Below are 13,421 nucleotides of genomic sequence, written 5' to 3'. Positions count from 1 at the left end.
AAATAAAATGAAATGCCCAGACATGTATTTTTCTAAATAAATATTTTTGATTTATTCGTACATTCTCTGGAGGATGTTGCTTTTAATTCCTTTTGTGTACAGTAGCACAGAATCCCTTTTCATGAAGGCTATGTGACTGAGGTAAGAGACACCACTGACACCCAGGTGCCTTCACTGACAGACAGGGGGCGCTGTAGACAGCTCATGCTGGTGCTCTCATTCCAGAGCACATGAACTCATTATTCAGCACCATACCTGCAAACTATGAAGGGCTGAAAAAGGTGACACATTTATAAAAACTCTCCGGATCTACATGATTCACGTGGATGACATTTTTTTCATTCAAAACGGCTATTTTCACTAAAAAGTGACAAGTTTGCAGGTATGCAGCACACATAACAGAACAGTGCCTTACTGTTCATTGTTCCACCAAATGGTAAAAAGAAAAAAAGATGAGAGTTGTTTCCCAAAGAGAATTCAGATCAGGTCAGGTCATGATGGGAGAATTAAACATCTCACATTTTGATCACGTAAAGAAAAAAAACCTTTTTGTTCAGGTAGCACAACAGAATCGAAGATTCTCACCAGGAGTTGCTTATACTTCAGTAAGCACTCGCTCACATTTCCCCAAGGCACGGACACAGTCACAGTACAATCAATCTGTCGCCAGCAGGTCTTCAACATGTGCTCCTCTGCAAAGCTGATAAGAAGAGGATCATTGTACCCTGAGATTGACACATGTCATAGGATCCCCCGACTTCAAACAGCCCATGGTCCTTTACATATATATTATATTAGAAATAATCATGAAAAACATTCTCCTGGTTCCATGCAAGGTTCCACTCCATGAGAGAGGAGAGGGGCACAGCTACAGTCTCACACCCAGTTATCAGGTTGACTCCTGGGGCCTTTGGGTTTCCCAAAGCGAAGCCCAAATCCTGAAGGAGAGAAACAACCAAAACAAAGAGAAGAGGCAGTTTATTTTCGGATTCTATTTGACTGAACAGTTATGTGTCACATGTTCTGCTGAATGCAGGGATAGGATTTGGGTGGACTGGGCTAGTGAAGACCTACCAAACTTAAAGACTGACAGGGAAGCGCTGTATGAAGTCGAAGGTCCGGAGGCAGCACATGGTGGTGGGTGGGCTACCTTAGCTGTGGAGAACAGACACCATTAGCTGTTACAACTTCTTAGTATCTACTGTGATTCACTGAGATCATATCAACAACAACTGGCGTTACTCACACTTTTGTTTCGACTTGAAAAACTTCAGACTCTGAGAACAAATAGCAAAGGCTATCATTAGACGATGGAATCATGGCAAAATAGAATAGCTATGTAGCTATGGAAATTGAGTATTGTGTGTGACTGTTTGTATTTCAACAACAGTAGGTGAGTCAGTGTGGGTCACAGTGGGCACCTTGGTTCTGGACATGGCCTTCCCAGCAGACTTGTCAGACCAGTCAGTGCTCTCATGGCTGGGAGACCCTCTACTCTCCACAGCCTGATCCTGCTGTACTGTCACCTCAGCTGAGAAAACACATCACAGAGGTTCATGTCATGTGTGGTCATATCAATTGAATCATCATCATCCTCCTCATCATCATCCTGTTTCAAAAGAGGATGTTTGCATGCCCAGATTCAGTGATACCGAGAGTGTTGCCGATGTAGACCACCTCCTGTCAAATGTTTTAACTTACGACTTCCTCCTCCAGCGACGACCACAGGAGGTGGAGCCACAAACGGAACTGTCGACAGCGGTTCTGGAGTGGAAAAATACATCTGTTAATACTCACACACATCAACTTACACTACAGAGCACTTGTATGGTGAAACTTGATTTATTCCCCAACTTCTTCCATAATGAACAGGGTGACACTGTCTCCTAGTGGCAGATACCAGTCTCTTCTGTCATCTTGACAGAGGCGGTTGAGCATATCAAGTTATCCAGTATGATAACAGGTGACTATGTAAACAACAGGTGAACAATAACTTCCTTCACCGTTTTCAGTCCAGTCCTTCTAGTGTGTGTTGGAGCATAGCCAAGAACAACAAGAATGTTGGAGTGACAGAGAAGTCTGGTGTTCAGTAGTGTTATTGCCACAGCTTACCTTGTATTGAACTCTTTGTTCGCACACTCTGAGGAAACGACAAGAAGACAAAAGAACACGTCTATGAACACTGATCCGACTGGAATTCTAATCATCTCGTTCGACGCATGTCCTTTGTCACAGCTCCCTTCCTGCCTCCCACTCACACAGCCCTGAGTGACGGGCTGAAGTAGTGCCCTTGGCTCACCTTGCTCCGGTTCATGACAGCATCCAGCAATCTCTTGGGCTGAGAGCTTCCCGACCACTCTGAGGACGTGCCTATCCTCTGAGAGGCCTGGGGGACGCTCGGCAGGCAGGGGGCGCTGCTCTGGGGGCCTGAGGGAGGAGCAGAGGCGGGAACAAGTCGTCAGAGAGAGCAGCCCCACCAAGCCTATGACCCGAGGTTTGGGATCGCATCATATGATCTACTTCCTCAATTGAGACGCATAGAACAATGCAGTGGACACACTAAGAGTGGTTGTGATAGTCTCATCCCTGGTGGGTGTCCTCATGTGATGAGAAAGAGAATGATCACAGGCTCACCTCCCTCGGTCACCAGGATGAAGGACTCTGGGGTCCTCTCGGGCAAGGGCGGGGTCAGGCTTCTGGTAACTGCACCAAGAAACAGCGATAACAACAACGATGGCTAGTTACCAACTTTCTGAAAACCTCAGTTGTTTTTATGCGTTGAGTTTGAGTTTCCACTATGTAGGGTCAAGTTATTTCAGAATGTGGCCATGTCTCATCTGCTTACCTTGGGGTGAGGCAGGGGGAGTTATATAATTGGGAGGGAGAGGTGGAGAAGGGAGGTCTGAGGATGTATATGATGAAGTCGAGAAGCCTGATGCTGGCAATGCAATGGAAACAAACAAGACAAAGATAAACATCAGTGTAAACATCACATAACAGGTTCTCTCTTTCCTTCTGTAATCCCTTGTCAGCATAATACTGATTTGGTGGATCTTGAGTTTCCTCACATGATGTTGATATAGATATTTTGACGTTTGTCTGTATGGTATTAACATTTCCAAAACGTACCTGAAGGTTTCATGTTCACTTTTAAGCTCTGAGAAAGGAAGGGAAAAAGGATGTGTCAATCTGATTGCAGCTGAATAACGAGTGCATCTTGTTTTATAAGTGGATCATTTTAAAGTGACAAAACCTTTATCAGCCAAATTCCATGTCAACCATTTGCTTATTCTAAGTTAACCATTTGTTTCCTTGTCCCCGACCCGCACCTACCTTGCTCCTGGACCAGATTCGCTTCTCCAGGTACTGAGGTACTGGAGCCTGTGTGTGCCCTGACCACTCTGAGGAGGTCCCCAGCCGGCTCCTGGTCACGTCTGACTGCTCCACCTCACCAGGAGCTGGGAGGAAGGCAGAAGAGGGACGGCCTCAACAACAGTCACTAAAGACCTGAACTGTTACACCAATGCCCCTCACACCTACCTGCATCAATGGCCAACAAGAACGACTCTGGGGTTCTGTCTGGGAGTGGGGGCACAGGTGAGGGGGGGCTTACTGGAACAGAAGGGAGAGATTCATTAGAAAAAAACATGTCAGTGCCATGCTGTGAAGATGATGATGATGATGATGACGTCATCCTCCACTCACCTCCAAGCTCCCTGAGAGCATCAGCCGCAGCGTTAGGGGGAATGATGACCTCTAACCTCTGACTGGGGTCGAAGCTCTCTGAGGGGCAGACACGCTCACATGTCACAGACAATATCAGTCATTGTGATGTGTTGATAGATCTACATGATGTGGGAATGACTGTCAAACTAAACATAAACTGAGGTCAAAGGAATTGAAAGGGACCACAAACGAGATCAATGTAAACTCTGTTGCTGATGAATTGGAAACCATTCGACTCTGATTTGAAGTAAAAGACAGGAACACTAACACACTAACCTGTATCTCCAGCCAGCAGGTAGGACTCAAGGGTCCGCTCAGGTAATGGTGGAGGGCTGTCAGACCTTGTGGAAGCTACAAATTCAACAATTTCACAAATACAAACCTGTCATTACCCCGTTTTATTGGAACTGTTTTGTTACTACGGTAAAGTATAGATTTTGTCATGGAGACTAATATTGTGACAGGTAAAGATAGCTACCAGGCAGCACCGGTAGCTCCATGGCCTGGTCGTTAAGAGCCAAACTGGGCACGGTGGAGCAAGGGTTGTCCTGCCACTGAGGCAGAAGAGCCAAGCTCTCAACAGAACCTCCGGATGTCTCTGGATCCACAGGGGAGTTTGGCAAAGACTCAGGCCCAAAGTAAGGGTCCTCCACTGTGAGGCAGACGAAGGCGGGGACCTGGGAGAGCAGCTGGGACATCACTGCCTCCTCCCTCTCCCTCTCCATCCTGGTGGCCAGGGGAGTTGGTACTGTTTGGAGGGAGAAGGGTCTCTGTTTCTGCGGTTGACTGTCCCTCACTCGCAGGCAGCTCAGGACGTCTGATGAGGAAGGACCAGCTGCCTCAGCATCACACACCTCTGGCATTGACAAGGACAACGCAGCAACGTGATTGGACATCCCCCATGGCTCCTCCTCTACTGGGTAACTGAAAGACAGCAGCAGCATTAAACAGTTTTGATAAGACATCTTAGGAGTAGCTGGGATAAGCTCAGTGGTCGTCTGCTGGTTCCAATCTCCCTCAACATGTCTCTTTCTTGAGTCTTGATTTTATTTCAACCAATATCGTTCCAGTACCTTAGCAATGTCTGTGACAGAAGTCTGTCCTGTGTTTTGGGGCCAGACTCAGACTCTTCACTCAGGTCTGAAGCCTCACTCTCACTGGCTGTGGAGATGAAGTAGGGCACCTATACGGGTCATCATAAAGGAACATCACCACCATCATCAAACCCCACTGATCAGGAACTGCTAAGAAGCCAACATATCATTTCATGGTCTGAACAGACAGGCTGATACTAGATGAGAAGAGTGGTAGGACATTGACTCCCAGAGTGTATTCATAGTTTGGGGAATCATCTTATTATATCTTATGCCCCTTGCTTGGGTATTTGTGTGTGCGTGAGTGTGTGCATGTGTGTTCGCTTTTCCTCACCTCCTCAGATTGCAGGTATCTCTCAAACAGGAACCTGATGGTTCTGTACACCAGCTCATATTGTTCCTGGGGGAACACACCAAACGTGTTCTGTTAACTCAGATGTCAACAGGGCTATGCTCTGTTATTAAGACTCATGAGATTTGACAGCAGGGAGTTGCTAACATTAGTAATCATTGAAATAACGAGCTTCCTAAACTTGACCTTTTCGGAAAAGCGATGTCACAGATTAAGATCTCACACAGTCCTTGTCAGTGAGGCCTCACCACGGCAACGAATGCGTACATGAACATACACGTGACTGGAGTGTGACATGTCACCTTAGTTTGAACCACTGACGGCCTCTGGGTCCTCATATCCTGCACCAGGTCGTAGATGTTGAAGTCCTCTGTGATCCGCTGAACACAAACAAACATGCATCACAAATGTCCTTTCGAAGTGGTCCCGACGTGTCTGTTTGTCCGTGCGTCCGTCCGTCTCCCTCACCTGTGTCTTGACCAAGTTCCAGGTGTAATCGATGACACACAGGGCCCCTGTTCTTCCACAGCCAGCACTGGAGGAGGAACACCAGCATCAGACACTGACAACTATGACACACTGAAGCCTGAGTTCATCTCAAGCACACACATCTGCCCACATTAACCACAATGTATTGATTGTTTTCTATTGTACTGTATCTATTAAGTATGTCTGTCCTTTCCCCTGTGGGGTGTGCACAGAGGGAGAGGGCGTTAGGCATGCCTGTGACTGAACATTCTGTCCCTGGTAGCTCAGCTCTACCCAGATGCTCCACCTTGATGCCAGGCTAGTAGGCACTTCACTGTCATTCACACAGTTGTCATGATGTCAACCACAGAAAGCCTTACTTTTGTACACACGCTGAATAGTACACGCTGAATTATTCCACCAAGGACTATCTTGAATTGAGACACATATGTTTTTTCAGAGGTGAATGTGAAGTTAAGGTGAAGACTGTGTGAGCTACAATTGCTGCAGAAGACTGTGGCAGAAGCTTTGCTTCACCACTTGACATGAAGTCATCTGCATGCCTTTAGGAACACGTTGAGCAACCTTCAAAAGCTTGGCCCACAAACGGAATTTCCATTTGTCACCAACTGTGGTCACAGATTGCTGCAAAGATGACATCTGATGTAGACTGAGGTACAAATGGAAAGTTAAAGCAAATAGTTTGGTCTTAATGTGCCTATTTTATCTTTTGGCACTGGTAGCTTAGCAGGTAGCTTTAGTTTCAGATTGGCTGTAAAATACAATTTAAAATATTGTTATGTTTATCACCAGGCTAAACAGAGAGCAAGGGGGAAATGTATAAGCAGGATTTCACACCCGGTGGGCTGTTGGTCATCCGCCCACATACACTTCCTGTGTGAGTTGGGGAGGTGTATAATCTTCAAGGGGGCATGAACAGAACGACCGCAAATACATTTTTCTGTGTACACACAGTACAGTCTCTTTTGAAAGAACAACAACATGATCAGGTCCTGCAAAAGGTATTGAAATGTAAGTTGGTTTCTCATGCATACTATGGGTGCACTGTATGGCTGTAACGCAAAGACAAGTCAGCCACAACTTTTTATGGTGATGCAGCCCAGAGACACTCCCGGTTCTATACTAAGTGAGCTCACTCTGTTGGGTTTTAAATATATACAGTAATTGCCCATGTTAACAGTCCTTTTCCTCCTAGGAGAGAGCTGGTCTCTGACCTGCAGTGGATGCAGATAGGAAGGTCATCGTGGGCCTGGAGGGAGCGCATCTCCTGCAGCATCTCCAGGATGGGGGGGATGGAGTCTGGCACCCCATGGTCAGGCCAGTTCATATAGTGCAGCTGGTGCAGAGTACGGGTTGACTGGAGGGCATGGAAGGGCACACATATACACACATACACACACAAACACACACAAACACGTGTTCACATTAGGGCCTGCTGAAGTCACCAGATTATCATGATATGAATAACCAGTTCCACCATGCTGGAATCAGACTCAGGGTATAAACAACTTACAGAGCGATAGCTCAGCCTCAGTGTCCTGCTCAAATAATCCCCTTTACTGTCCTCTTTGTCCTGGAGGAAAAGAAAAAACAAAGGTAGCAATTTTCTATTCGTTTTTCTAGGAGGTAGAAAATCTAATGATCTTTGCTGTTGTTTGGGTGTGGCATTGGGTTAATATTATTGAGCACAAAAAAAAGTTAAGAAAAAAAAGGTTTTCATCTGGGCTTGTTTAGAATGTCTGACTCTGAAGTATTCTCTGTCAGTCCTAAAATATCAGCATGGTGGTGTTGCAATAACTTGTTGTGGAGACAGTGAGTAAAAAGATGATCTAGCCAAAGCAGGAAGTGGCCAGTGAGAAAGGAAATACTCACACAGTAAACTGAGAACGGGTCACACACAAAAGCCTCCTCCTTTTTCTCTGGCCAGTAGCGCTCACACTTTTTCTGCAAAAGAGTCCAAACCAACTGAATACACATAGCAATTTACAATGTGTCTCAAACAAAGAGCGAATGTGTCATAAAAAGTGTTTTATAAGTAGTATGTCAGTCTAGCAATGATTCTCAATAGTGTATGGTGAGCATGGGAGCCAAAATCAGGAGTGCTCGGAGTATTATGGAATGAGAAAGGGCCTTTACCCTGCCCATCTCAAACTCCCGACATGCCATCACGATGATCTGGAACAAAAGAAGACCAACATCAGAGATACAAGATGACAACAATGTGAAAGGAAATAAACAAACAGAGAGAGATAAAGGATGGGATCAGGGCGGAAGGGCTCACCTCAATGTTGTACTCCCAGACCATCCTCAGGAAGTCCAAAACAGTGTGGGGCAGAGGACCCTGGGTGGCAATGTAAGCCCTAGACCCATTCACCCCCTTCAGACAAACAAGATACAGTGTCACACATATATCATTAGTCACACGTCTGCCAACTTGGCTGGCATACCACACCCTGGCCCTCATGACCATGGCCTCATGATATCCCTATAATCTCATGTTATTTTAAAGTAAGGGACACATTTCTGTTAAGACCCACATTTAGGAGTATTTATGACAGAGGGTCAGGATCCTGGCCCTTACTTTGATGAAGCTGGCATTGATGTACTCTGAGTCATTTTTGGAGGCAGGGAGGGAGAGTTTTACCCTGCTGTGGTCGACTGAGAAAAGAGAGAGGCAGGGGTGCATGGAGAGGGTTAGAGCGATGCACAAGAAATCTTACACGCAAAACGTAACATTCATAAATACAATTACACTGTTGCAGAAAGGTATTCCGTCAGTGTTACAGGGGAGAAACTACACTATAAAATACAATTGTTTGTCTGATATCCGTTTGGTGTGGTTGGAGCTCTCTATAAAGCATCACTTCGACAAATGCCTCGACCTGAACTTTAAGAATTGTTACTCACAGGGAACAATGTCTTTGTATCGATTCTTCTTGACATTCTCCTGTTTCTCTGCTGTCTTCGTGGGGTAGATCTTGTCAGTACGGTACTTGGTCGACTGCCTTTTGAGCCTCTGAAAACCCAAAGATTATTAAAAAACTCCTACATCCTCATTTTCACATGACATTTTGACAGACTGAATGGTCATTTTCGAAACTGGGACATTGCTGAGAAGTAAACCAAAGAAGAATCCCAATTTATTTTGTATAGTTTCACTTTGTCCTGATGTCCTTAAAATGTTGATGTTGTGAGCGAGGCACTTCTCTGTGCCTGTGTCAGGGTCTGCTGACCTGTAGTCAATACATCTCAGGTTTTCCTCCATTCTTCCAGGCACCCAGTCATGTGGCTCCCTTACTGGAATACAAGGCCACATGGCCGCTGAGCCTGCAGTGACTGAGGAGTGTGTGCAGCACTCCAAATAGAGTTACAACTCATCACTGTCTGTTTCAGACACACTGGTCTTTTTGTTCTGGCTCTGTTCTCACAGTGGCTCCACAGACAGAGCAGGCCTTGAAGACCATCATAAGCCTGTACTCAACAGAGCTCTGTTTGTCCCTAAAGGAAGTGATGCAAGGTTCCACTGAGTGGTCAGGGTGTCATGGCAGCATGAGAAGAACAGTCCGACGCCCCGAGACTGGCTTATCATCACAATAGACTATAGTTCAAGTCATTTTCATTACAATGTCATTGAGCAATGTGACTTTGTGTGTGTGTGTGTGTGTGTGGAGGGGGGGGGGGGTTGTATGATTGCATGTATGTCATTATCTGTACATAGAAAGGGGTGTTTTGCATTAGTTATCAATTGCAGTTGATTTCCTTCCTTGTTTAATGGGCTAAAAACAGACACAAGCACTAGTGTTACAAGAGGAAGCTACAAGACACTGGACATCCACAGACATCCCAGTCGTCACTCCCCTTAACATGACAGTTTTACACAATGTTCTTATTGCATTCTGCCACAGTAGAGGAAACCATTTGTAAAAGCCAATGTGACCACAAACTACGCTCATACATCCAGTTCAAGTTTCACAGGCACCAAACTTCAGAGACAAAGTGAACCATGATACGCTCATCCAGGATTCCATTCACCTGCTGTAACCCTGCACGATGAAGCACACAGCACCCAATGAAGCAGAAGAGGCCAGACGCGGAGAAGCACTCACCATGAACTCGCCAGCAAAGCCTCGATCTGTCTCGTCCCCTTCTGCCTCCTTGCTGTGCACCTGTGCCAGGAAGCTCCTCAGTATCCAGGCTTGCCTCTCCATGGCTGGCTGTGTGCTGCCTTGGCCTGCCTGACACGGACATCTGCAGGGCCACGGTGCTGGTCCAAGAGGCAGCAGCCAGGTCTGGGGGATGTGGAGTGCTAGAACTGCTCTAGGGGGAGCCTGATTAAAGCAGAGGCAAGCAGCTCTCACATTGAGGAACTATGGCAAGGCTCTGTGGGGGCTGTTGTAGAGGAAGCAGCAGACAGTTAACAGGTTCTGTGGTCAGATTAAAAATATAGCCACACCCCCGGGCTATCTGTGACTGGGTCCTAGAGCCGCCTGTGTGTGTCTGGTGGTTCGACATAAAGAGAGAGACAGTCATACAGAGAGAGGCAGAGGGAGGCAGTAGTGCCAAACAGCTATTCCCTCCCAGCGTCAGAGCATGCTGGAGGTCGCCGAGCCTGTTGGACTGCATTCAGAACACGGGTTTGGGAGGAAGGGAGGGACAGAGAGGGGTGAAGGAAGAGTGACGAGGACTGTGGCAGACTAAGACCTGTCTGCATGCTCCTCCTGAGCCCAGCTTTTCCACCATAGCCTGGGCTGAGTGAAGCGACGCATGCACTGGAAGAATGTCCTCTTCTGCAATCTACAGTCCTCAGTTCTGATGCATCTTAATGCAATCGTACAGTGATACTATTCTCTCTAACTGAATTTGTAGATTGTGTCGTGTCTTTAGCTTGGGCTTCTTCTTGTCCCCTGGCTGACTTACGGCGATCACCAGATGGAGAAGGAACACTCACAAAGAGGCTTAGCATTCTGAACACAGCCTAGGGAGGAAGGGACAGAGGGAAGAGTGACAGACCTGTCTGCATGCTCATCCTGAGTCCAGCTGGTCCACCCTAGCATGGGCACAGTGAAGCAGTCACAGGTTACAGGTCAGAGTACAGGCTTACAGTTGGAGTTCTGCTAGAGAGACAATGTGGCACTAGCAACATAACAGAAATCTGTCCACAAAGACGTTTCACGTTTGCGTAGGCCCTTCTTACGTATTAGATGTGGGAACACGGGGATAGAATAGAGAAGCACTGCATGAACCACATTTTCTTATATGCTCTAATTAAGAAGTAATATTGGCAGAACTGTTGTGATTCATTGGTGTTCCATGTTAAACTATTCAAATATGTAGTATAGGGACATCTAGTGGATGGTTTGTAAAATTGGTCAAATATATTACTGCATGACGCAGCCATTCACTGTGATTGTTTAAAATGTAAAGATGTAATTAACAGCAATTCATCCAACAAATACTGCATTTTAAACATTGAGCTTGTCTTGTTGAATGGGAAGTGCAGTTTGACTGATACATAAATACATTAAACTTGGATCTCTATCAGGACAGAGATATTATTATAAATATATAAATATTTTTGTTGTGATGTTATGCATACATCATTTTGTAATCACATTGGTTGTCTACATGTATAGAGGCATTATCCTTGCCATGTCTGTATTAAATTAACCTGGACCAAATTTTGCCTCCATCTCTGTTCAGCTCCCAGTCTGACAGACCACAGATCAGACAGGAGCCACAGATACACAACAATTGGCTTCCTGTACAGAGCTCAGGATCTCTTTGGAGTGTTTGATGGAAAGACATCAGCTACCCAGTATCCACAATACTCAGTAGTTGGTGGAGATCCATCACAATGTAACTAAAACACACTAAATTGTTCATTCTTTGTTTCAAGAAATGAACTGTTATAAAAGTAACAAACCTCTCGGGGTGTGTGACGTATCGTCAGTAGCCAATGGGGTGTGACATATCGTCAGTGGCCCACGGGTTGTGCAGGTCGACGGCATGAGGCACACCACCCATAAGTTATCAAGGATAATACTGCCTCTTGTGGTTTATTGCTTTAATATTCACCAACACATAATGTATGTAAATATTCCTTGGTCTCCTTAGATAGGACACTGGAGGTGTGTTTAGTCTATGGTGTAACTGGGTGTGATTGTGGTATGAGTTGTGCGAGAAGTGTCCCTTTATATTTGACACAGCAGAGGCCTGCATCCCTATTTCTCCATGTTATCACATTATATTGATATTGATTATGTACACTTTCTGTGGGACAGAAGGTGAAACTGTTACATACTATTCATGCTACCTTTCAGTCAAAAGTAAAAGTGCAGGGCTCCCAGTGGCTCAGTGGGTACATTTACATTTACATTTATGCATTCCAAGAGAGAGCTTTGCAAAAGAGCATAGGTCACTGATCATAACGACGAGGTAGTCCCAAACACTAAAAGCAGCCAAAACATGAAGCATACATTGCGAAAAACTAAACAAGTGCCAAGGGAAGACCCATAAGAGCATGCAGTTATACAAGTTACAAATTAAAACAACATGAACCCCAAAAAGTGCAAGACTGTACCTGTAGAAGAACAATCAACAGTAAAATATTTCACAGCGAGTACAAGAGTTAACTTTGTTATAACTAACCTACAAGAGCAACAAGTCTCTCAAAAAGAGTCATTGTGATCCTGGAGAAAACTAACATCAGGTCCAATCAAGCATTCCTAAGTGCCGTTGTACTCCCGGAACAAGTGCGTCTTGAGCCTTTTCTTGAAGGTGGGGAGACAGTCAGTGTCCCTGATGGAGGTGGGGATCTGGTTCCACCACTGGGGGGCCAGGCAGGAGAAGAGCTTGTGTTGGGACCGGGCGGTCTTGAGCGGTGGGACCACCAGGCGGTTGTCTGAAGAAGACTTTAGGTGACGGGTGGGGGTGTAAGGCTGCAGGAGAGACTTGATGTAGTTGAGTGCAGTCCCGTTCACTGCTCGGAAGGTCAGTACCAGGGTCTTGAATCTGATACGGGCGTTGATGGGTAACCAGTGGAGAGAGATGAGGAGCGTGGTAACATGGTAGCGTCTGGGTAGATTGTAGACCAGGCGGGCCGCTGCGTTCTGAATCCTCTGAAGAGGGCGGGTTGCACATGCTGGGAGACCAGCGAGCAGCGAGTTGCAGTAGTCCAACTTGGAGAGGACCAGTGCTTGACTAGCAGCTGGGTAGAGGGTTTATTGCAAAGGCTAAGGCTTAACCGCATGGGCACGGGTTCAATTCCAGCCCAGGCCATTTCCTACATGGCCCCCCTTCCTTCTCACTTACATTTCATGTCTCTCTACACTGTTACTATTGCAAATAAATTAACAAAGAAATAAACAAGTGCTGAAAGAGGAATCTTTGTCCTGTGCCTCTCTGTCACTCCCTTTGGTCCTTTGGCACTCTACTACGTCACAATGACCTCATGTTTTGGTATGTTTCATCTCTCTTTCTCTCTCTCTCTCTACTAGTGTATCTGTATGTGGTTCCAACACCAAAAACACAACACCAAGAGAACTAAGAAATTCATTGTTTTCTCTTGGTAATTTATTGTGGCTGAAGATCAACAGAGATTATGAAGACCAAGTTGGTACTGTGGAAGAAATTGCGATTTCCTGTGTGCTTACATTATTCACTAATCAATAGAACTAGTCATTACATACTAGTTAGTATGTTCTCATGTAAGCTTGCTATTAATAATAGTAGATTGTGTCTATGTGTCAGGATTAATAGAT

The 13,421-nt window shown here is 45.7% G+C and overlaps 1 protein-coding gene across 1 annotated transcript; it reads right to left on the bottom strand.

The window, feature by feature from the left end:
- Window positions 1-27: 27 nt before the first annotated feature.
- ptpn22 (protein tyrosine phosphatase non-receptor type 22) lies at window positions 28-10,148 on the bottom strand. The gene is made up of 27 exons (XM_047039759.1): window positions 9,768-10,148; window positions 8,569-8,677; window positions 8,243-8,319; window positions 7,943-8,038; window positions 7,798-7,836; window positions 7,534-7,605; window positions 7,175-7,234; window positions 6,876-7,018; window positions 5,641-5,707; window positions 5,475-5,552; window positions 5,155-5,220; window positions 4,800-4,909; window positions 4,205-4,650; window positions 4,003-4,077; window positions 3,706-3,783; window positions 3,541-3,612; window positions 3,334-3,458; window positions 3,130-3,157; window positions 2,846-2,938; window positions 2,635-2,703; window positions 2,300-2,427; window positions 2,113-2,140; window positions 1,702-1,764; window positions 1,422-1,531; window positions 1,247-1,277; window positions 1,075-1,155; window positions 28-938 (listed from the first exon to the last, which is right to left on the bottom strand). Exons 1-27 carry the CDS (start codon window positions 9,867-9,869, stop codon window positions 877-879), a joined length of 2,508 nt encoding a protein of 835 aa, XP_046895715.1. The 5' UTR covers window positions 9,870-10,148; the 3' UTR covers window positions 28-876.
- Window positions 10,149-13,421: the final 3,273 nt, after the last annotated feature.

Source organism: Hypomesus transpacificus, chromosome 18 (assembly GCF_021917145.1).
Source record: "Hypomesus transpacificus isolate Combined female chromosome 18, fHypTra1, whole genome shotgun sequence".
NCBI lineage: Eukaryota > Metazoa > Chordata > Actinopteri > Osmeriformes > Osmeridae > Hypomesus > Hypomesus transpacificus.
This window is presented reverse-complemented; position numbering and strand designations above follow the sequence as displayed.